This window comes from Leucoraja erinacea, chromosome 18 (assembly GCF_028641065.1).
Source record: "Leucoraja erinacea ecotype New England chromosome 18, Leri_hhj_1, whole genome shotgun sequence".
In the NCBI taxonomy this organism is placed as follows: Eukaryota; Metazoa; Chordata; class Chondrichthyes; order Rajiformes; family Rajidae; genus Leucoraja; species Leucoraja erinaceus.
Genome location: NC_073394.1, coordinates 25,020,399 through 25,041,913, shown reverse-complemented (window position 1 = coordinate 25,041,913; position 21,515 = coordinate 25,020,399). Strand labels below are relative to the sequence as shown.

Below are 21,515 nucleotides of genomic sequence, written 5' to 3'. Positions count from 1 at the left end.
AGTCGCGTAAGTGGGACAGGCCCTTTATAATTTGATATCCTTGTGAATGAACAGTTCTGTGACCACTCACAGACATGGTTCCTGCAAACAGTTACTTGAAAATTATACTCTGGTCTATTCCAGTACAGCAATATTCACGATTGAACCGTAACCATGGCAGCTTTAACTGTGGCTATTCTTTTTCAGCTAAAATGAAGAGATCCCAACCACCTTGGTCTCCACCAACAGAAGTGAAACAACCTGAGCTACGACTGTACAACAGTTTAACGCGTAGCAAGGTCAGTATAAAGTTTGGTCTGATGAAAGGCTTTAAAATGGTCTGACTCGTACTGTCGAGAGTGTTTAATTGTCATATGTACCAGCGATGAAACAATGAGCCTCTTACTTACTACAGCTTTACAGGCCTATTAATGCAATAACACATAAATAAATTTACAATAATCAATGATATAATAACAATAAATAGTAATACTAGGTATCCAGACCATAATAGTGCAAACTCAAAGTATATAGTGCAACTGAAACAAAGTTCACAGTAGATCATAAATAATCAATTATCTTAGATGCTGGATTATCGCTAGATGCTGAAGTAGGGTTATTGTTCGTGCTGTACAGTGTTTAAGATCATGCCATTACATCACATGGTGGCATCCATCTAATTCCTGTTGATTTTTACCCTATGAAACGGGGTATTATGTGACCTAAACCATCTATTAGGTGCTTTGTTTACCCACAGGTAATATTTGCCTCTATCCTTGATACATGCTATAGAATCCGTGTAATGTCCAGTGAATATTTTAATCACGCAATCCGTGCTATTTGCAGTTTCTTTCATTGAGCCGAATTATGATTGAGCAGTATTTTAGAAAATTGCCATTGCTGTAATGAAATGCACAGATTATTAATGTACGTGAAATTTAAAAAAATGGTAGGTATAGATGAAGCAACCTATCAGCTATGGAAGGTGGTGATCTTTATTTTGACTGTTCAGCATTTTCATGTTTCTTTTCTCTTTTGTTCTGCCCAAAATGGCATCATATATGCTCTTAAGTTTTATTTTAAGCAATTTTACCACAAAATAGGAAGGTTTGTCTTTTATTGGGGTTGCTGTATTTTTGATTTTATTCCGTATATTGCTCTAAATCAGCAAAGATGGCTCTTGAACAAGCTCTTGTGATTCTTTCAGGAGATCTTCCGTCCTCAGAATGGGAAAAATGTGTTGTGGTATTGTTGTGGCCCTACCGTTTATGATGCTTCCCACATGGGACATGCCAGGTAATCTGCCATATCATTTGTTACAATGCTTCCTTTGGTAATTCTTCAGTTAAATATTGTCTAGTATAATTAGACAAATCTAGTATAAATCTATTGCAACTTCTATGAAACCTTGGGTGGAAGACAAATGTTTCCTGTTTTATGTACATGGATACAAAGGAAGTGCATATTTGACCAGTTAGTGGTAGAAAATAGAAATATGCACTGAGAGACACGGACTAAAACAAAGGCCATCCAACTTCTTGCTTATTCTTTGGTGATTCTGGATAGCCTTCTATGAATTGCAGAATTACATTTTTATATTATGTCATCAGGCAGCATTAAAAGCCTGGTGCCGCCTGCATGGTGATCTGATCTTCATCTCGTGAGGCTTCTATAGGTGAATGCTTGCCCCAACAAGCATTGGGGCATACCATATAATGAGACAATAGACAATAGGTGCAGGAGTAGGCCATTATGCCCTTCAAGCCAGCACTGTCATTCAATGTGTTCATGGCTGATCATCCACAATCAGTACCCCTTCTCCACCTATCCCCTGACTGCTATCTTCAAGAGCCCTATCTAGCTCTCTCTTGAAAGTATCCAGAGAACCAGCCTCCACCGCCCTCTGAGGCAGAGAATTCCACAGACTCACAACTCTGTGAGAAAGTGTTTCCTCGTCTCTGTTCTAAATGGCTTACCCAATTACTGGGTTCAGTTACTGTGATCTTGCTAATTTAATTGGTCTTTGAATTTTGATGGAGTTGTTTTACTCTGTTTATGATTTTACTCAGACATGATTGGAAAGCAAAATTAGAGTTTCTGCCCCAATTTATTCTCTGTTGACAATCATGATTGCAAGGATCTAGGAAGAAGCATGATTATAATAATAATAATAATAATAAACTTTATTATGGACTCAAGGTCCAGACAAGGGGCAACATTACATTAAAAATGCATATCAAATATCATAAATACATATAAAATCTTGGTATATCACTTATAAAAACATCATAATTTATATATTTAAAAAAAAACACAATACATAAGTTAAAAATCCAGATTAAAAGATGATCAATGTCCTACAATGAGACAACGATACCGGTGTCTCCACAGCTGGGATTCGTAGCGTGTAGTGTTAACCCTTATGTTTGACAAGGCCACAATAAGCACATTTTTAGAGTCATTTATCCTGCAAATGAATTTATACATGTGGTGTCTTAGGATAGCTTCTAAAGTACTGACTCCTGCAGCCACAAACATATTACTGGCACTACACCATCTAGGTTGCCTTAGCAGTGTTCTCATGGCATTGTTATATGCCACCTTTAGTCTCTGCATACTTGTCTTTAAATAGTTCGACCACAGGTGCGCAGTGTAGAGTGGTGTGCAGTATGCTCTAAATGGCGACATCTTCACCACATCTGCACACGCACCAAATTTACACAAGAGGATATTTGCCTGTACATACAACATGCGTCGTTGCCTATAAATATCCTCATCATCTGTCATTTGTTCTGTAATAATATGCCCTAGATATTTGATCTTATTACAGACACTAAGATTATTGTCAGACAATTAAAAATCAGGATATTTTAGACATTTATCCTCTTTGGTTCTACAGATCATAACAGCACTCTTACTAGCATTATATTTAATGTCATGTTCAACACCATACACAGAACATATAGTAAGGAGCTGCTGGAGACCAGCGCTAGATGGACTAAAGACCACAAGATCATCTGCATACATAATATGGTTCACTAAAATATTACCAATCACGCACCAAGTGTTACAGGCTTTCAATTGTTTAGACAGATCATCAATATATAGATTAAAAAGGACTGGGGACAAAATTCCTCTTTGTCTAACACCATTGCTAACCCCAAATGGGGCTGAGACCCTATTGCCCCATTTTATTTGCATAGTCTGGTGGGCATACCAGTAGGCCAGGATTCTAACAATGTATTCAGGCACCCCTCTTTGACTCATTTTACCAAACAGCTTTCTGTGATTAACACGGTCAAAGGCTTTGGAAGCATCAATAAAGCACATAAGGATTATGATCACAGCTATGGACAAGTTGTATTTTAAGAACATTTACAATGTTCTGTGATCTTACAACCCATAATTTCACCCAGGCTTCTTGTAATTTCCTAGTCCATGCTTGATCTGCCACCAGACCGTTCATTTAAAGCATTAAATCACTTCACTTTTTGTTTCTTAGGTCCTATATCTCCTTTGACATCCTGCGAAGGATCCTAATGAATTACTTCAAATATGATGTTTTTTATTGTATGAACATTACTGATGTGGATGACAAGGTAAGAGAGTGTTGTCATCTCACATTTTCTGCTCTTCAGCAATAAATTAACCCTTCATTAAATTTTACCAGTGACATGACATATTAGGTATTATTATATTATTCACTGTCGTCCTGGTAAGTTTCATTGTTTGTATCTCGTTAGCACCTAGCTCACAACCAACAATGGACCATTTCCTTGATCATCGTTACATTTTTGCATATCTTTCATTAATTTGTTCTATATCTCTATATCACCGTCTATATCTCTCATTTCCATTTCCCCTGACTCTCAGTTTAAAGAATGGTCTCGACCCGAAATGTCACCTACTGTATTCCTTTTCTCCAGACATGCCGTCTGACCCACTGAGTTACTCTAGCTTTTTGTGTTTATCTCCGGTTTAAACCAGCACCTGCAGTTCCTTCCTACACATTATATTATTAGGTTCTGGCCAGGCCATTTTACAAAAACCCACTCCCGCATGGCAGGGGAATACATGGCTCTTAGCTTGGGACTGCCAGAAAATATTAAGTGCTAGATGCAAGCATGAAACTTGTTGTACACTACCTTCTCAGTATTAATTATGGTAAATATAAAAATGGAGAATAGATAAAAGATTGATTTGTTATTTTCAAGCATGATTCTTCTATGGCAAATGAGAGTTCATGTGTATTTTTGTCTGTCTCTCCTGTCAGATAGCACTGTGATAACGCATTAATTTGTAACCTGATATGTTAAACTCGGTGCTTTGTGTTCTATAACACTGCTTATTTTAATGTAATTGCTGTTATGTTTACATAGATTATTAAACGAGCCAGGCAAAATCACCTATTTGATAAGTATAGGGAGAAGAATCTGGCTCCTACACCGCTTTTGCAAGATATCAAGGCTGCTCTGAAGGTAAAGTGATGGACTATTAAAGCATAGCTCCTCTGCAGAAACATGATTGTCACTACAGATTGTTGGGCTATTAATATATACCCCATGATTAAGTGGAAATGGTTTAAAATACAGATACATAGATTATTGTAGCTGAACGTAAACATGATTGTCATTAAAGATTGTTGGGTAATCAATATATATCCAATGGTCGAAGTGGAATGGTTAAAGTACAGATACCTAGATATTATAGCTCCATTGTCTACAAGATTGTGAGGCAACAACAAATCTGACCCTCGGCCGTCTCTGGTTACTAAGAAGCCACAGATAGTAGGAAGTATCTCCCTGTTGTTTTGTCTTCAGATACTGCATTTTGTGTTTTGCTCAAGATTCCAGCATCAGCTGTTCCTTGTATCAACATCCTAGATTTCATCTGGCACATTCTAACTCATAAAATGTAGTATAAATTTAAAATAAGCATCACCTTTTTTCTGTGCAGCTGTGTGTATACCTTTGTTTCAATTTCTTTCCTAGAGTTTCTCTTCTGTCTTTTTTGCTGTTTTTTGTTACCATGACAACTGAGCTTTGGATCAGTGCTGAGACCACTGAAAAAATGGTGGATTTGTGGATAGTGAGGAAGGCTGTCAACGGATATCCCAGTATTGGGATCAGTTACTAATATGGGTGGAGAGATGGCAGATGAAGCTTAATCTGGGCAAGTGTAAGGTGTTGCACTTTGGGAGGTTAAATGTAAGGGAAAAGTATATAGTTAATGGCAAAACATGAAAAACTCTCAGAAATTGGCTCTTGCTGACACAATGATTCATTAAAATTATTTTTTTTTTCTGAATTGTTTCTTGTTTTCATTATGTTCTTGACCAGCCTTTCACTGTGAAACTTGCTGAAACCACGGATCCTGACAAGAAACAGATGCTAGAAAGGATAAATCACACGGTTTTGTCATCCCTTAAAATCCTCGAGGATATGATACAACAGGCATTTCCCAAAGGGGAAATTACCCAACAAGCCCAGGTATGACTTCACCAAGCAGCCAGCTGCCAGTTACTTTGCCAATGAGCTGAGAGGTGTTAAGTGGAATTGTGAATTCTTACTATTGTCAGTGGCTCCTTTCTGATGGTACATTTCAGGAATTCAACCTTCACCCACTTGCATGGAGGAAAAACTGAGTACAGGCTCATTAAACAAATGTCTTGAACAGTATGTGTAGGAAGGAATTGCAGATGTTGGTTTACAAAATATAGGAGATGAGACAGTAAGAGGTAAGGAATTCCACACATTTGAGTTTGGGGAAAGGATACTTTTGTGCACTGACACATTTGAGGTTCATTGAAGGAGGAGGAAGAATCAAAGGGTGGTGTGTTAAAGTTGATTTAGAAGTTTGCAGTGTTAAATTTGGTTGAGTTAATAACATGAATGAAAAAATAAGTCAGATTGGATTAAATGAAATTTGAGAAATACAAACTAGATACCTGAGGTAACACTATTAACAATACATGTGGTGAGGCAGAAGGAAAAATGGCACACTGCGAAATGTAATTGGTTTTTTTAAAGTGTAAAGTGCAGTGTAAATATATTCTATTTAAGTAAAAAGCAGCATGGTTTCAGCACAGTTGGGTAATGAAGCAAGCAAGCAACCAATTACATTTGAACTTAAGGGTCTATATAAGCTCCACACATAGTGGGGGGGGAGGGGAAGCTGAGAAACAATAAATAATTTATTGCTCACCTCATAATGAAGGATTACCAGGAAAAAGTGATTAGAATTTTTTTAAAGTTTGTATTTCTACAGTACACTTGTTATGTAGCCCACCAATTAGTGTACTGCTAGCCTCCCTCAACAGTAATGTGATAATGACCTGATAAATTGCTTTGGTGCTATTGATTTGGGGATAACTGACTAGGACATTGAGGATTAACGTTCTATTTCTTCAGACAAATAGAAACTGTCGGCATTCAAGTTTATGTGAGATAGGTCAATGAAATGGATAATAGGAACAGGGCAAATTAATATGATTAACATTTTTCACTTGAAGGTAAGGCCTGACAGTTTAGAATAAAAGTCTGTTTCCATGGTTAACAACTATTTATTTGTATGAAGAGCTTTAATGATAGTTATTTTCATAGCCATTATCAATAAAATATGGAGAGATTAAAATATTGTGCTCAGAGTGGGCATTGAGCTTGCACAAGATTTTGTAAAGCTACACAATACTCAAACATTTAATGTGATAAATATTTGGAAAATAATTTACAGAATGGGTACATTGATCAGAATCATGACCGAATAGAACAAGCGTTAGCAAATGTTGCAATCGGTTTCAGTAGAAAATCCGTCATCCGAAAATCTGGCTTTTTTTTTCAAATTATCTGGTGTTAAACTATGCCGCCTGTCAGACAGAATATGCTTCAGTTGTGAAAAACTTATTTCTACCTTACCTGAGGTCACTGGTGCATACCTGAAACAAGCTACAGACTCTATACCTTGTGCATTACAACTACCTTTGATAACTTTAGCTATGTTTTCTATTTCTTCAAGATCTTTGTTAGCTAAAATCACTCTCACATTTTCTTTGTATGTCTTTTACCTACATCGCTTTGTTGAAAACCTGCAAGTTATTCACTAATGTTTCGCCACATTTCTCCAGGGAAGTGATCGCTTGTAGGAAGTTTGCAAAATTGGAAGCAATAAACACTAGATCGCGGTGGAGGGACTTTTTCTGCATGATTTCACTGACGATCCTGACTGCAGCAGATTCTTTTTCTTGAAAACAGTTGACAATTTCTTTTATCTTTTCAAAATTTGCAGCATAGTAGAGTACAGCAGAGAGCCATGTACCCCACCTAGTCAAAAGGGGCTGAGGAGGTAGCAGAATCTCGGGTGTCATTTCCTTGAACAACTGCACACGTGACGGTGCTTTGAGGAAGGTTTTCTTGACATTGGAAACTAGGTGACTGATATGTGGAACAAGCTACGTATGTGCTTGACAATTCTATGAAGTCCTTGAGCTAAGCATGTCAAATGCAACATTTTGGGGAACAAAATTTTAAGTCGCAAACAGAAGAACATTCTTGTGTTTTATACCTTCTGGCCAAAGTACAGCAAGTGAAGATGTAAACAACTGAGCAATAGTTGAGCTGTTTGACCTCCAATACTTCCGATGTCAACAAATACTCCTTTGATGGTTGACTTGCCTCCAGTGTACCGATGACCACATTGACAACATAACTCCCCACAGCAACGGTTGTCTCATCTATTGAGATCCATATTTTGTTGCATGCAACTTCATCTCTAATTTTCTGCACAACAATGTTGAAGTTGCTGTCAACATAATTTTTCTGTAATGATGACTCACTTCGTATATATATTTTTGTGTATTTCTCTAAAAAAAAACCCTCTGAGATTAATTTTCCAATTTCCACAGTGGAATTCTAGCATCAATGAATGCCTTGCACAGAACACTCAAACTCAGATTTGCGACTGGAGCCAGCAGTAAATGTAGTGCGGAGACAAGCTTGGGTATTTCGTTTGGGTAGTCTACACCTCAGCGGTATCAACATTGACTTCTCTAATTTTAGATAGCCCTTGTCTTCTCTCTCCTCCCCCTCCCCTTCCCAGCTCTCCTTCTAGTCCTACTGTTTCCACCTCTTCCTTTATATTTCCCTTCTTCAGTCTGAAGAAGGGCCTCGACCCAAAAACGTCGCCTATTCCTTCTCTCCATTGACGCTGCCTCACCCACTGAGTTTCTCCAGCATTTTTTGACTGCCTTCGACTTTTCCAACATCTGCAGTTCTTTCTTAAATCGATCTTAGAGAAGACTGAACCAGCGTGCAGTGGCACGAACGAATGAATGACCGACGGTGGCGCCCCAAGTTTTGCCCCGGTGGTGGAAATTTTCTTCTAAGTTATACTATGTTAACACATGAATAATAACATTAATATTAATGTGTTAACATAGAAAACATCATTGTAATCATGGTACAACTCGAGAAAATAGCACAACCTTTTACCAAAAAGGCTGATTTAGGCACTCGATTGTGAAAAAGGAATTATCCTGGTGAAATCATCAAAAATGGCATGAAATGGCACATGGCATTTATGGCAAAATCCTGGCTATAGTTATAAATTTATCAATATGTTTTAGTTAGATCAAAAGTTTATTTTCAGAAATTTACGAACTTAATTAACTATATGATTTAAATTTCTAATACCCTATCTCCTTTGTATCCATTCGTTCCATAAATTCCATGTAATGAAGTGATCATAACCTCATACAGTGCTCTAGACACAAGCTGTTCATCTCCTGCAACAAAAATACTGCGTCTTTAAACTTGAATACTGTATTTTATTCTAACGTGGGGTGTTTACGAGTCATGCTTTTTTCTTTTTTTTTTTTAAAGGTGCTGTTAGTTGAAGCAAAGGATATATTGTCTGATTGGCTGGATGTTCAATTTGGTAGTCAAGTGACTGACAATACCATCTTCTCAAAGCTTCCCAAGTACTGGGAAGGAGAATATCATAAAGATATGGATGAACTCAATGTAAGTAATTATAGTTCTCACAGAAATGGTTGCAACAGTTTATTTCAGACATTAGGATAATGTTATTTGAAACAAGGTTTTGGTACATTCTGAACAATAGGATACCAGCTCAGCACCATGGTATGGACAACTCACAATCACCCAAGCTGTGCTACAGGCAACAGGTAACACGTCAATGGTGTGATATAGCAAGCAGGCCACAAACCAACCATTGCCATAATACAATAGGCAGATAATAAATGATCCAGTGGTGTGGTACAGTGATCAGATCATAAACACCAGCTGCTGTTAAAGTTAAACTGGTGAATGTACTAAGATTTCTAGAAGATATTCGATAAGGTGCTGCATCACAATGTTTCTAATATAACATTTTTGTGTTTTTAAATGATTCCCTGGTTAACAGGAAATAGAGGATGGGTGATTTTCTGCTTGGCAAGATGTAATGAACAGTGTCACAGGAATTGTTGCTCAATGTTTTACAGTTATTCCTTAATTGTCCCTTAAATGTTTTCAATGTATTAAAATGAATTGGATGATGGCACTGAGGGTATAGTTGGTGAATTTACTAATGACATATAGAAAGTAGGAAACATAAGAATATAGAAATTAATAGCAAAGTGAATATTTTTATGCAGGTAGATTTTTTAATAAGTACAGGAGGTGGAAGGTTGGTACAAGTAGATAAGAATGCAGAGTTGAGTCATAGTCAGATCACCTGCTGTTTTACTAAATTGCAGATCAGGATCAAGAAGCCAGATAGCCACTTCATGCTCCTTATCATATGTGCATTTATTCACTTGGTGCGGTAACACATCAGTTCGGGCACAACCCATTTAAAGAGCTGTTATAGTAAGACTCAATGTGATTCAGAGTAGAAACAAGGAACTGCAGATGCTACGTTCCAAAAAACACACAGCTGGTGTAACTCAGCAAGTCAAGCAGCAGGTAGCATTTCTAGAGAACAGGCATAGGTGTTGCGTTTCAGATCAGGACCCTTCCTCAGTCTGAAGAGGGGTCCTGACCTGAAACATCACCTATGCCTGTTCTCTAGAAATGCTACCTGACCCGCTGAGTTGCTCCCAGTACTTTGTGTCTCAAAGTGATTCCGTTCTATGATTTTAATGATCAAATTAAAACCATCCAGTATATTAAGAGAAATATCTAGTTTTTTTGCTTTGCATTCCTCTAATAATATTTGAGTTGAGCAATGTAAACAACAATGCTGCAGAATTAGTACTTAAAAGGAATATATTTGCTGAAAAAATTAAATTAAATACCTTGGAAATAAAATTATGTGTTATTTTTGAAAAGGAAATTAAAATGACAATGCTTTCCAGTTTGAAATGCTATGAAGTATTTTACTGATTTGCAACATTGTGAAACCAATAAATCTAATGAAAGACATCAGCTCTCTCTGGAGGAAGAATCTATCAGGGAACTCTATTATATCTCATATCACAATCATTAGACCACCACTCCAAAGTGTGGGAGCTGCTTAATTACTTATGAGAATATCCTGATTCTTTCTGTCTCCGTGGTGAGTTGTGTGTCAGCTCCTTTCATGCACTATGTAGTGTTTAACATTTTTCTCTACAGGTTCTGCCTGCAGATGTTTTAACTCGAGTGAGTGAGTACATTCCAGAGATTGTACAGTTTGTCCAGCAGGTGGTCGACAATCACTATGGGTAAGTGCTTGCTCCTGTTGGTTCAAACAGAATTATTTTTGTAGAATTAAATGGGCTAAAATGAGGAATTACAGTGGTGACATGTGGCCAGAGGACACTAACTCCCTGTGGATACTAATCTTCATTGAAATACATTGAATTCTAATTGAATTGTGACACAGGCAAGAGAATTGAGGAACCAGATCAGGTAGGCAGATTGAACAGATAAAGGACTAGAAATTCCCAGCAGTAAGCTGCCTATGGTCAGAACTGACACACGAGTCAATTATAAACTCAACCTTTTCCAAATTCCTCTGGGTGTGGAATATGTTCATGCTCAACGTGGAGTCCAATATTAGAGCTCAACCTTATTGAAATATATTTTAACAGGGTAGACACAGCAATGATGTTACAACTGAATGTCTAAAAGCAGGGCTTAGTTTCCAAATAAGCAGTCATCTATTCAGAAATGAGTGAAAATAAATTTCTTCTCCAGGGGGTGGTGAATCTTTGACTTTATTGCTGAGCGTATTCAAGTCAGAAATATATAAATGTATATATTTTTTTGATTTTAAGAAAATCAAAGGATGATGGTTAGTTAAGGAAAGTAGTGCTCAGGGAAAAAGATTGTCTCAATGGAGTAAAAAGTGGTCCTGGAAGAGATGGGGGTTATTCAGATAACTTCGGTTTTGGAGATCCACAATCTCCTCAAAACTAGAATTAAATTTAGACTAAGTGGAACAGGAAAGATGAATTCAAGGGAGGTGCCCAGGAAGAAGAATTTCCTCATGAACATGTAAACTAATCTGGAAGCAATGGAATTTGTCCAAAGGATGGTAAAGACCAAGAAACAAGGAAGATGCCGAAGGTTTGTTTTCCAGATTTCCTGGAGTAGAGGGTAGAAAAAAAGAGATTGACGCAGACAGAATTGCCATAATAGATAAATTATGAACTCATGAAAATTAGCCTGATCTTTATCAAAGATCTCAGAGCTGACATGTCAAATATAATGGTTAGATTGAGAAAATTGATTCATTCTTGAGGAAATATTAGTGAAAGAGTCTGGGCAGGTACATGGATAGGACCGGTTTGGTGGAATATGGGGAATATGGGCCAAACGCAGGCAGGTGGGACTAATGTAGATGGGACATGTTGGTCGGTGTGGGCAAGTTAAGCCGAAGGACCTGTTTCCACGTTGTATAACTCTATGAGACTCAGGAGTTCTTAACTTTAGGCAGTACCTTGTTGTTTATGTTCAATAAATGTCCCTGGATTATATTCCACCAGGTATATCTCCAATGGTTCTGTCTACTTTGACACAGTGAAATTTGACAGCAATGAAAAACATTCATATGCCAAACTGGTACCAGAGGCTGTTGGAGACCAGCAAGCACTACACGAAGGAGAAGGTGAGAATTGTAGCACCAAGTACACTTTTATAGGACAGTTCTTGTGAACGCACATGCTTGTGAACACATACAATTGGCTACTGTAATTTGCCTCCAGCGTAGATAAGTGCCAGTAGAAATGGGGAGTGTGGATTTGCTTGTGGAGAAAATGGATTACTAGGGACAAAGTGAGAGAATGGGACTGATGGGAATTGCCAAGAGCCAGTATGCACTTGCTGGGACAAACAGACTCCTTAAGTGTCATATGAAAATGGGACAAACTAGGCTATAGATTGATATTACGATGGGGGGGGGGGGCAAATTTCATTAAATCCAGAGGCAATGTATTTAGGAAGGCAAACAAAGCAACGGGATATACAACGGTATAGGATAGCAAGAGGTTTTAAAATGGACGGTTCTTGGAGATCTGCAGCACTGATCCCGGAAGGTATCAGGACACCTACATAAATTGTTAATAAAAAAACTCAAGCAGAGAGGTTATGCCATAATTCATCATTTATTAATTTAAAGAAAAAAGTCACTGGATGCAATTCAGAGATGGTAGGTAGTTCTAAAAAAAAGTAGGACAGGTTAGGCATGTATCCGCTGGCGTTCAGAAGAGTCAGAGGGGACTTTGTTGAACTATTTAAGATTCTGAGACAACTTTGCAATGTGGATGTGGCGAGATGGTTTCCACTTGTGAAAGAATCTAGAACTAGGAGAGGCTGCTTAAAAATAGATCAGACATGAGGCAATGTTTTCCATCTAAAGGTTATCTGAGCTCTCTTCCTCAACTGGGAGCGAAAGTAGAATCTTTGAGCATGTTTATGGCAAAGGTAGATAACTACTTGTAAGCAAGAAGTTGAAACTTTGCTGACCGTAATCGAAGTGCAGAGTTGAGATTAGAAGCTGTCATGGTCCTGATAGTTGCATCCATATATCCAGCAACCTAACCTTGTTCCTTCACACTGATGCTGTGATCAAGAAATCTCATCAGAGTATTTAGGTGTTCAAAAAGATTTGGCATCAGCCATCCATTCTAGCATTATCCTATTACATGGTGGAGCTGGCCTGCAGTTGCTCGGTGACCACCTTCTGTTTGTGCTTCATGAGGGTGAATGGGAGGCTACAACAAGCAAAAGATGAAATATTCATTTCACTTTCTCTTGAATACCAGAAAATATTCTTGACTTTTTTAGGTGATCTCAGTATTTCAGCTGACCGGCTCAGTGAGAAGCGATCTCCCAATGATTTTGCTCTGTGGAAGGCCTCTAAGCCTGGCGAACCATCCTGGGATTCACCCTGGGGAAAGGTAAGAAGCAAATCCTGTATCTGTCACATCACCTAGCACATTTTATAAAGTGGTCTGCATCTGGAACGACTTACCAGAGGAAGCTACAAAAGCAGATACAATACGACTTTACAAACACGTTTGGACAAATAAATGTATAGGAACGACTTAGAGGGCTATGGGCCAAATGCAGGCAAGTCCCATTATGCCAACTTGGAACCGGGTGCCTTGGCCCAGCTTATGCAACTTGATTGGCATGGACAAGCTGAGCCAAAGCACCTGGTTCCATGACTCCAGTAAGTTGATGCAGGAATTGAAACATTTTGAATAATTCACTCTTCATTTGGTACCAACTTCAGTCTGATAGCTCCAGACACGGAGAGTAGCTGATGCCTGTAATCAACCTCTTAAACTGTAGCATTAAAATTCCATACCTAAGCTTTCAACTTTTCAGGTGTGGTTTTCCAATATAACATCAATCATAGTATGATGGCACATAGGAGATCATTCAGTAATTTCAGTATAGTTTCGTTTAGATATACAGCATGGAAACGGGTCCGTGTGTGTGTGTGTGTGCACACACACACACACGCACACACACACACACACACACACACACACACAGTGGTCTTGTCATGACTTGGTGGTGCACAGCTGTAAACTTCCTCCAATCTGGAAAAAACGAAATGTATTAGTTCTTCACGTTATTCAGCAAAATTCTATCTACTTTCTGATGTTGTTCTGATGATAGATCATCGATCTTAAGTGTTAGCTCTCTTTCTCTCTTGATGTTGCCTGATGTGCTGATTATCACCTGATTTCAAATCTCCATTGCCAATGCCACTTCAATTTCATGGGATTTACCTTTGCTTCCATGTCCAGAAAAGACCTTCTCAATATCTAGCAATTGTCAATATCAAGCAATTAATTATCATTTGCACTGTCTTCATCAACCAGGACAAGGGGTCACAGCTTAAGGATAAGGGGGAAATCCTTTAAAACCGAGATGAGGAGAACTTTTTTCACACAGAGAGTGGTGAATCTCTGGAACTCTCTGCCACAGAGGGTAGTTGAGGCCAGTTCATTGGCTATATTTAAGAGGGAGTTAGATGTGGCCAAGGGGATCAGAGGGTATGGAGAGAAGGCAGGTACGGGATACTGAGTTGGATGATCAGCCATGATCATATTAAATGGCGGTGCAGGCTCGAAGGGCCGAATGGCCTAGTCCTGCACCTAATTTCTATGTTTCTATGTTTCTAACCCTTACTGCTACATTTCCAAAGAAGTTAATCATTGTCAATGCATTTTATCTTAATACTGCTTTATTTATTTAGAACTTTCAAGCACTGATTACATTTGACCCTGGTGTTATTTAAAAACTGCATCCATCTCCTTTGTTCAGAACGGGTTCCAACAACTGCAATTCACTAGATTTCATTTCACGCCCATGTCCAATGAAAAATTGTGGCTGAAGCCTGTGTCATTTCCGCTTTTTTTCAGTTGTTATTCCCTCTGTTAACCTCTTCATGTGCTTGATATTTCACATTTCACGATACAATTTTCAGCAGGATTATTAAATCTAATGTTATTCTGATGTTTCTATTTACCTTGGCAGGGACGTCCTGGTTGGCACATTGAATGCTCAGCAATGGCGGGTACAATTCTGGGAGAATCCATGGACATTCATGGGGGAGGGTTTGACTTAAGGTTTCCTCACCATGACAATGAGTTGGCACAGTCTGAGGTAATTATCATCTGGAATTTGGATATTGAAAACATTTCTGTGACCTTAAGGTAAAACCTTCATCGTGTTTTGAAGCTAGAAAGAGCTGGATAAGATCTAATTGAACAGATGTATTGCACAGAAGCTCCCGTGGACAATTAGTCCTGCGTAACCTATAAACATCACAGAAAATATGTTGTAATGAATGAAGACTTCTTTCCATATCTTGTAAGATAATGTACACGTCATCTTGTTCTTACTAAAGTGGAACATGGGCAGAACATTGGGATTGTAAATTGGAGTTCTGAGTAATGGATTTTGTTTCCTCGATAAATTTTAGGTAGATAGCTGAAAAGAAGCAAAACAAAGGCTAATCTATCAGGCCGAATAAAAATGACAATAGCTTTGCCTCACATATGCAACAAATAGTTTAATTGCCTTCTACCTGGCTGATAGAACTCTTTAATATGGGTAGGTGCATTAAAAATTGATTTGGTTACTTTAGAAAGTGCATTTGATTTGAGGCATTAAACATTTTTGCCATGCTTTTGGCCATAATTCTAAATTACAGTGATTAGATGGAATTCAGTCATATAGAGAACCATGAAAATATTCAAGAAATTGAATACTTATTTCTGCTGTGATAGTGATTGTAAAACAACATTGGTATAAGATAAATATATATATTTTACTGATGTTTCTTCTCCTTCAATCGATACAGCTGATGATTATGGGTTCACCTACAAAGGCTAACAGCATGATGTTCTCATCATGTGAGAAACATAGAATATTAAAAAATATTCTTTAAGGTGTCTGTGCAAATAGGTTTGTGGGAAGGATTTCTTGTCATGTCACGCATAGGAAAGCAGACCATAATTCACAATTCTTCTCAATTTTCAGGAAGCAACAGAATGAAAACATTAAAGTAGCATAGAAAATGTTCTGTTCAAAAGATGGTGATTTTTTTAAACTGACCTGCAGCAACATACTTTTCACAAAGATGTAGAAGCCCTAATGTACATGTGAGCATGCACCCATGAATTGATGATCAAACATTATTTTTGTGATGTAGATTGAAAGATAAGTCATTTGCACTTTAAAATTGTGCTGTGGGTTTTTATGTCTACCTGTAGAGCAGTGGAGGCCTAGGTCAATATTACTCCTGAGAAACTGCTGCTGTGAAAATGTAGCACTCCATTAGTACTGCAGTGGATGGCAGTTTAGAATTGCGGAGCCTCGGAAATGAGACTTGAAAGCACAGCCGTCTGTGTCAGACATGAGTGTCACCAGCTGAGCTGTAGTTGAAACCTACTGTAAGTTCTGTAGCAAATTAGTTGGAGCTTTCCCACGAACATTACTTAATTTGGGATTGCTTGATAGACACCATCAAGGGAAGTTTATTCTAAATTTATTCCCATATGCTACCAGAATATTTAATGTTGGTGCCCACGAAGAAAAGAGTGGTAAATTATTTAGAACCAAAATTCCTCATCTTAATGAGAAGTTTCATATCTAAATGAAATGGTAAAAAAATGTCCTATTTCTCAATTCATAGTCTTTTTTGCTTATCCGCGTCACATCAAATGTTGCTGTTATACAGGGTGGCTGTGAATGTAATCATAGTATTGGTTTGTACTATGTTTTGCTTCTTGATTGTAGTTGTGTTGAAAATAATCTCTTTCTGTCCACAGGCATATTTTGAAAATGACCACTGGGTTCGATACTTCCTCCACACTGGGCACCTAACCATAGCAGGCTGCAAGATGTCAAAATCTTTAAAAAATTTTATAACTATCAAGGAAGCACTGAATGCAAATACAAGTAATTAACGTCTTTGCTTTAATTACCAGAATGAAGCTCCAATAATCAAAACTATTCAGACATTCTGATAGTTCAGAATCAGCACAGGTCATGTTTTCCATGTTCACCTGAATAGCATTAGAGCCCTGGATCCTGTGAACTCTTTCAACTATCGGGTTCACTGCAAAATATATTATAATATAATGTAATATCTTTTAAAAAGTGAAGAAACAAAGAACTGCAGATGCTGGTTAGTACACAAAAGGCCACAAGGTGCTGGAGTAACTCATCTCTGGAGAACATTGATGGGCGATGTTTCGGGTCGAGACCTTTCTTCAGACTGAAGTCAGTTGACGGTGAAGTTTGCTATCCAGCGATGCTGCCTGGTCTGCTGAGTCACTGCAGTATTTTGTGTCCTTTTGTCAAAAAAAACGGTGATTTCAAATAGATTTTAAAATCTGTTGGTGTAGCACTACCAAAGTCCAGAGAGTGGTGAATTATTGGAGTTTTATTATAGATTATATTTTTTCAGTATTTCTATTCTTTGACATGGTTTCTTCAGTTCTCTGTTTTAACCTCGTGTTGATGTTACATGATCACAGGTCGGCAATTGCGTTTGGCATTCCTCATGCATACCTGGAAAGATACGTTGGATTATTCCAGTAATACCATGGAATCTGCAATTCAATATGAGAAGTTCTTGAATGTAAGTCTGTTTTTAATGCATTTTAATTTCATTATAAATAATGATTTATATGAATTTAGTTCTCCTCTGTGGGATATATTTTATTAATGGAATAGCAATAGGCTAGGACTTTTTTCTCTGGAGCATAGGAGGCGGAGGGGTGTCTTTTATTGGGGCATATAAAATCATGAGGACATTAATTAGATGAACAGCTACAGTCATTTTTCCCAGAGTAAGGGAATCTAAAACTAGAGGGCAGAGATTAAGATGAGTAAGTGCGGAAAGATTTAAAAGGAATCCGAGCGGCAACACCTTCGCACTGCCAGTATATATGGAACGAGCTGCCAGAGAAATTGGTAGATGTGAGTATAAATATGACATTTAAAAGACACTTGCATGGGTAGGAAAGACTGGTCCAGGCAAGTGGAACTAGCTTGGGTTGGCAACTTGTTCAGCATAGATGAGTTGGGCTGAAGACCGTGTTTTCATGCTGTATAGCTCTATGATTCTAAACGGGTGCTGGTATATTTCCCGTCAACTTTTATTTTACTTCATGAAGCACCATGAGAGAGGGAGAGGACTGCTCATTCGCCCAGATTACCCTTGAGCAAAACTGCGCAATGCAAATGGTACCACTCAACCTCAGTTGGGGTGAAAGCCACTTAATGTAATGTAATGAAGCACCAAAACTAGTCCTTATCTTTCATTGCCATAATTATCTCATTTCATTACTCAATTTATCTGAGTTCAGCATTGTTTCTTTTTGTGTTGTTTTGAAATGCACATTAAGGAACTTTAGGGTAACACCCCTCCCCACCCCTCTCTTCCCTGCCCCTTCCTTGTGCCCCACATAAGACGCACACCCATTTCTTCAACTATCTACCCTCCCCTCATCTGGCTTCTTATTTCATTCCTCTTCTATCCTTATCTTACCCCATCTGTATCCTCTTGATCTCTGGACTTTGCCATCAGCTAATCAAAAACACCTCCTCACCTGTATCCACCTATCACTGCCAAACTTTGTCCCATCACCACCTCTTTTCCAGCCCTCTGACCCCCTCCTGCAGTCAGTCTGAAGAAGGGTCCCAACTGAAGTATCACCTATCCATATCCTCCAAATATGCTGCCATGTCCCGCTGAGTTACTCCAGCACTTTGTGTCCTTTTGTAGACCAGCATGTGCAGTTTCTTGTGTCTAAGAAATTTTATCTGTGTCTTTTTGATTCCTTATCCACTTTTGTTAAATCCTATCAAAATGTGTCGACATGGTTATTTTTGATTTCACAATCACAATAATACTTTATTAGCCAAGTATGTTTTGCAACATATGAGGAATTTCATTTGCCGTCAGTCATATAAATAAAAAGCAACGGAACACACAAAATCCATTTTAACATAAACATCCACCACAGTGACTCCTCCACATTCCTCACTGTGATGGAAGGCGAAAAAAAAGTTCAAATGTCTTCCCTTTTTTAATCTCCTGCGGTCGGGGGCCTCGGGCCCTCTGTTGACGGGACGATCTTGACTCCTGTAGCCGGCGGCGTTATGGCTCTCCGCATCGGGGCGATCAGCTCCCCAGCGATCGGACCCTGGGTCGGGGCTGGTCGAACCTCTGTGTCGTTGGAGCTCCCGCCTCTCCTGCGACAGAGAGCTCTCGATGTAAAGTCTGCAGGCCGCGGTTGGAGCGATCCCAAGTAAGGGATCGACTCCGATGTTAAATCCACGCTCAAGTGGCTCAAAGTCAGTCCAAGGAGGCCTCAGCTCCATCGATGGTAGGCCACAGAGCGACCGGAGATGCGACCTGGAAAACAATTGCAACTCCAGCAAGGTGAGAAACTGAAAAAAACGTTTCCCCTGACCCCCTTCCCCTCCCCCCACATAAAACAAACCGGAGAACATTAACACAGACTTTTAACAGATTATTGCATTCTTATTTATGATAGCACAGAGGATTAACATCGGTCACTATTCAAGTGTGTACAATATATAGTTCCATTTCCAAGCAAGCAGAGACGGGGATAGTTCATTAAAATCCTTAACTTCTCATGAACCAAGTCATTCCTGTGCATTCAAACATCCTCTGTATCTCATTAGCTCAGCATCTTTCCACAGGTACTATGTGACCTAATGAGCGTTCTTTAATTTCAATTTACCCAGTTTACTTGGTGTAGTTGAAAGAGAACATTTTTTGTATCGTCCTCACACAGTGTTTTCAGATAACGTTTTGTGAAATATCTGTGACTAGTTATTTCATTCGACCATGGATACCGAGACCCACAGTCACATTTTTTTGCTTGTCCTAATGTAGTGACCGACTCTTGGGTGGAAACGTCTTAATCTACAGCACAAAAGGCACCATGAGAAACAAAGCAGATTTATGGGCATTTGGCAAAAGTATTGAAGCAAGTGAACTAGGAAGAGATTGCTTGTGTAAGGGGATATTGGTGGTGATATGTGGAGAGGGATATATGGATGGGGAATTTGAAGTCTCATTGATGAGCATCCTGCACTAAATGTTCTGTGTCATCAGATGTTCTGCAATCTTAATTTTCAACACTCCGTGAAAAAATGAAATGAGTTACTTGACCAGTTACATAACCTTGACCCTTTCACCTTCCAACTTGCTGATCTCAGCACTTCTTGCACATCATTGCCAAATACATTGAGAAAAATATTTTGGCTAATCATCTTTCATACCCTCTTTCTTTTTGTAACTTCCCTTGCATTTTTCCTGACACTGTGACATACTGAAATGTATTCAGTTGAATTAATTGTGTATGCACATATCCTTAATGTTAAATACACGTCAGGTTATTTATTGTGTCGTCTGAGATGAGCAATATTAATTTTACAGGAGTTCTTCTTGAATGTCAAAGATATTTTACGAACTCCAACAGATTTCACAGGACAGTTTGAGAAGTGGGAAGAGAAGGAGGTGGCACTCAATAAACGGTCAGTACCAGTTGTATATCTGGGGTGGGCTTGGACCCGAGTGAATCTATTTGTAATTGCCCACTGCTGGAAAGGTTAGGCATGAATAAACTATTACAACTCTGATGATTGATCACTGAATTATGCATTGTGTGTAGAGGAGTGGATTTAAAAAACCCTGTAAATTTTGATTTCTGGAGTGTGGCGTTTGCTGATCTCATTCAAGAGCAGCAGCTTTAGTGCTGAGGTGGCCTCAGTGACATTCTATGATAAACAAACATGTGATTTGCTTGCAAACGATGGCTGAAAGAAAATTTATTCGCAATCCTATCCTACATCTATTTTGTGCTGCATCAAAGAACTGGGTTTGTCTTATTTTAAATTGGGCCCTATTTTGAGACGCCCACATTGCACATATGGTATCCATTCAAAGCTGGGAAGTAGTTTAAGCAAATTCTTGAAGGAATACTCTGGAAAAAGAAAAAACAGGTGGGATCCATGGGAACACTTCCATGCAACATCAGGGATAAATAAAACAAGCTGTCATTACTAATTGCCTGGTCCAACAATAAGCTAACTTTATAGGTAAAGCGATATGAAATCAAGTTTCTTTTGAATGCTGGTTAAAACTGAACCAAGTAATATTTTATAGTATAGAAAGGAACTACAGATGCTGGTATAAACCAAAGATAGGCACAAAGTGCTGGAGTAACTCAGCGGGTCAGGCAGCTTCTGTGGAATTTATAATAATACCAAAACTTACCATTCTGTTATCTCGCTGACATATAATTTTCCCAAACACTTGACCCATGATTGTGGCTGTCTTTCTAGATTGCTATGCAGAGGTTTAGGATCATTGATCTGAAATTATGAATTTAAATTCCACCGAGAAACTGAGTGAGTTTTAGTTCAACAAATCTGAAATGAAAATCCAGTATCAGTGACAGTGAAAAGCCTGTCAGATTCATTAATATTTTTGCAGAGAGTAAACAAACCATTCAGTTCAGCGGCAGGTAAGAATGAGAACAAATGGGT

General features: G+C 38.5%; 1 protein-coding gene across 2 annotated transcripts in view; it reads left to right on the top strand.

Moving 5' to 3' along the window:
* cars1 (cysteinyl-tRNA synthetase 1) overlaps positions 1-21,515 on the top strand; it is a 55,852-nt gene that overhangs the window by 12,850 nt on the left and 21,487 nt on the right. For both annotated transcript variants that reach the window (XM_055649657.1, XM_055649656.1), the window contains 13 exons: positions 187-278; positions 1,187-1,275; positions 3,482-3,578; positions 4,359-4,457; positions 5,319-5,468; positions 8,856-8,996; positions 10,593-10,681; positions 11,948-12,069; positions 13,248-13,360; positions 14,955-15,083; positions 16,754-16,883; positions 17,465-17,568; positions 20,404-20,501. In XM_055649657.1, coding sequence (XP_055505632.1) covers positions 187-278; positions 1,187-1,275; positions 3,482-3,578; positions 4,359-4,457; positions 5,319-5,468; positions 8,856-8,996; positions 10,593-10,681; positions 11,948-12,069; positions 13,248-13,360; positions 14,955-15,083; positions 16,754-16,883; positions 17,465-17,568; positions 20,404-20,501 — 1,453 coding nt within the window. The remainder of the gene's footprint in view (positions 1-186; positions 279-1,186; positions 1,276-3,481; positions 3,579-4,358; positions 4,458-5,318; positions 5,469-8,855; positions 8,997-10,592; positions 10,682-11,947; positions 12,070-13,247; positions 13,361-14,954; positions 15,084-16,753; positions 16,884-17,464; positions 17,569-20,403; positions 20,502-21,515) is intronic.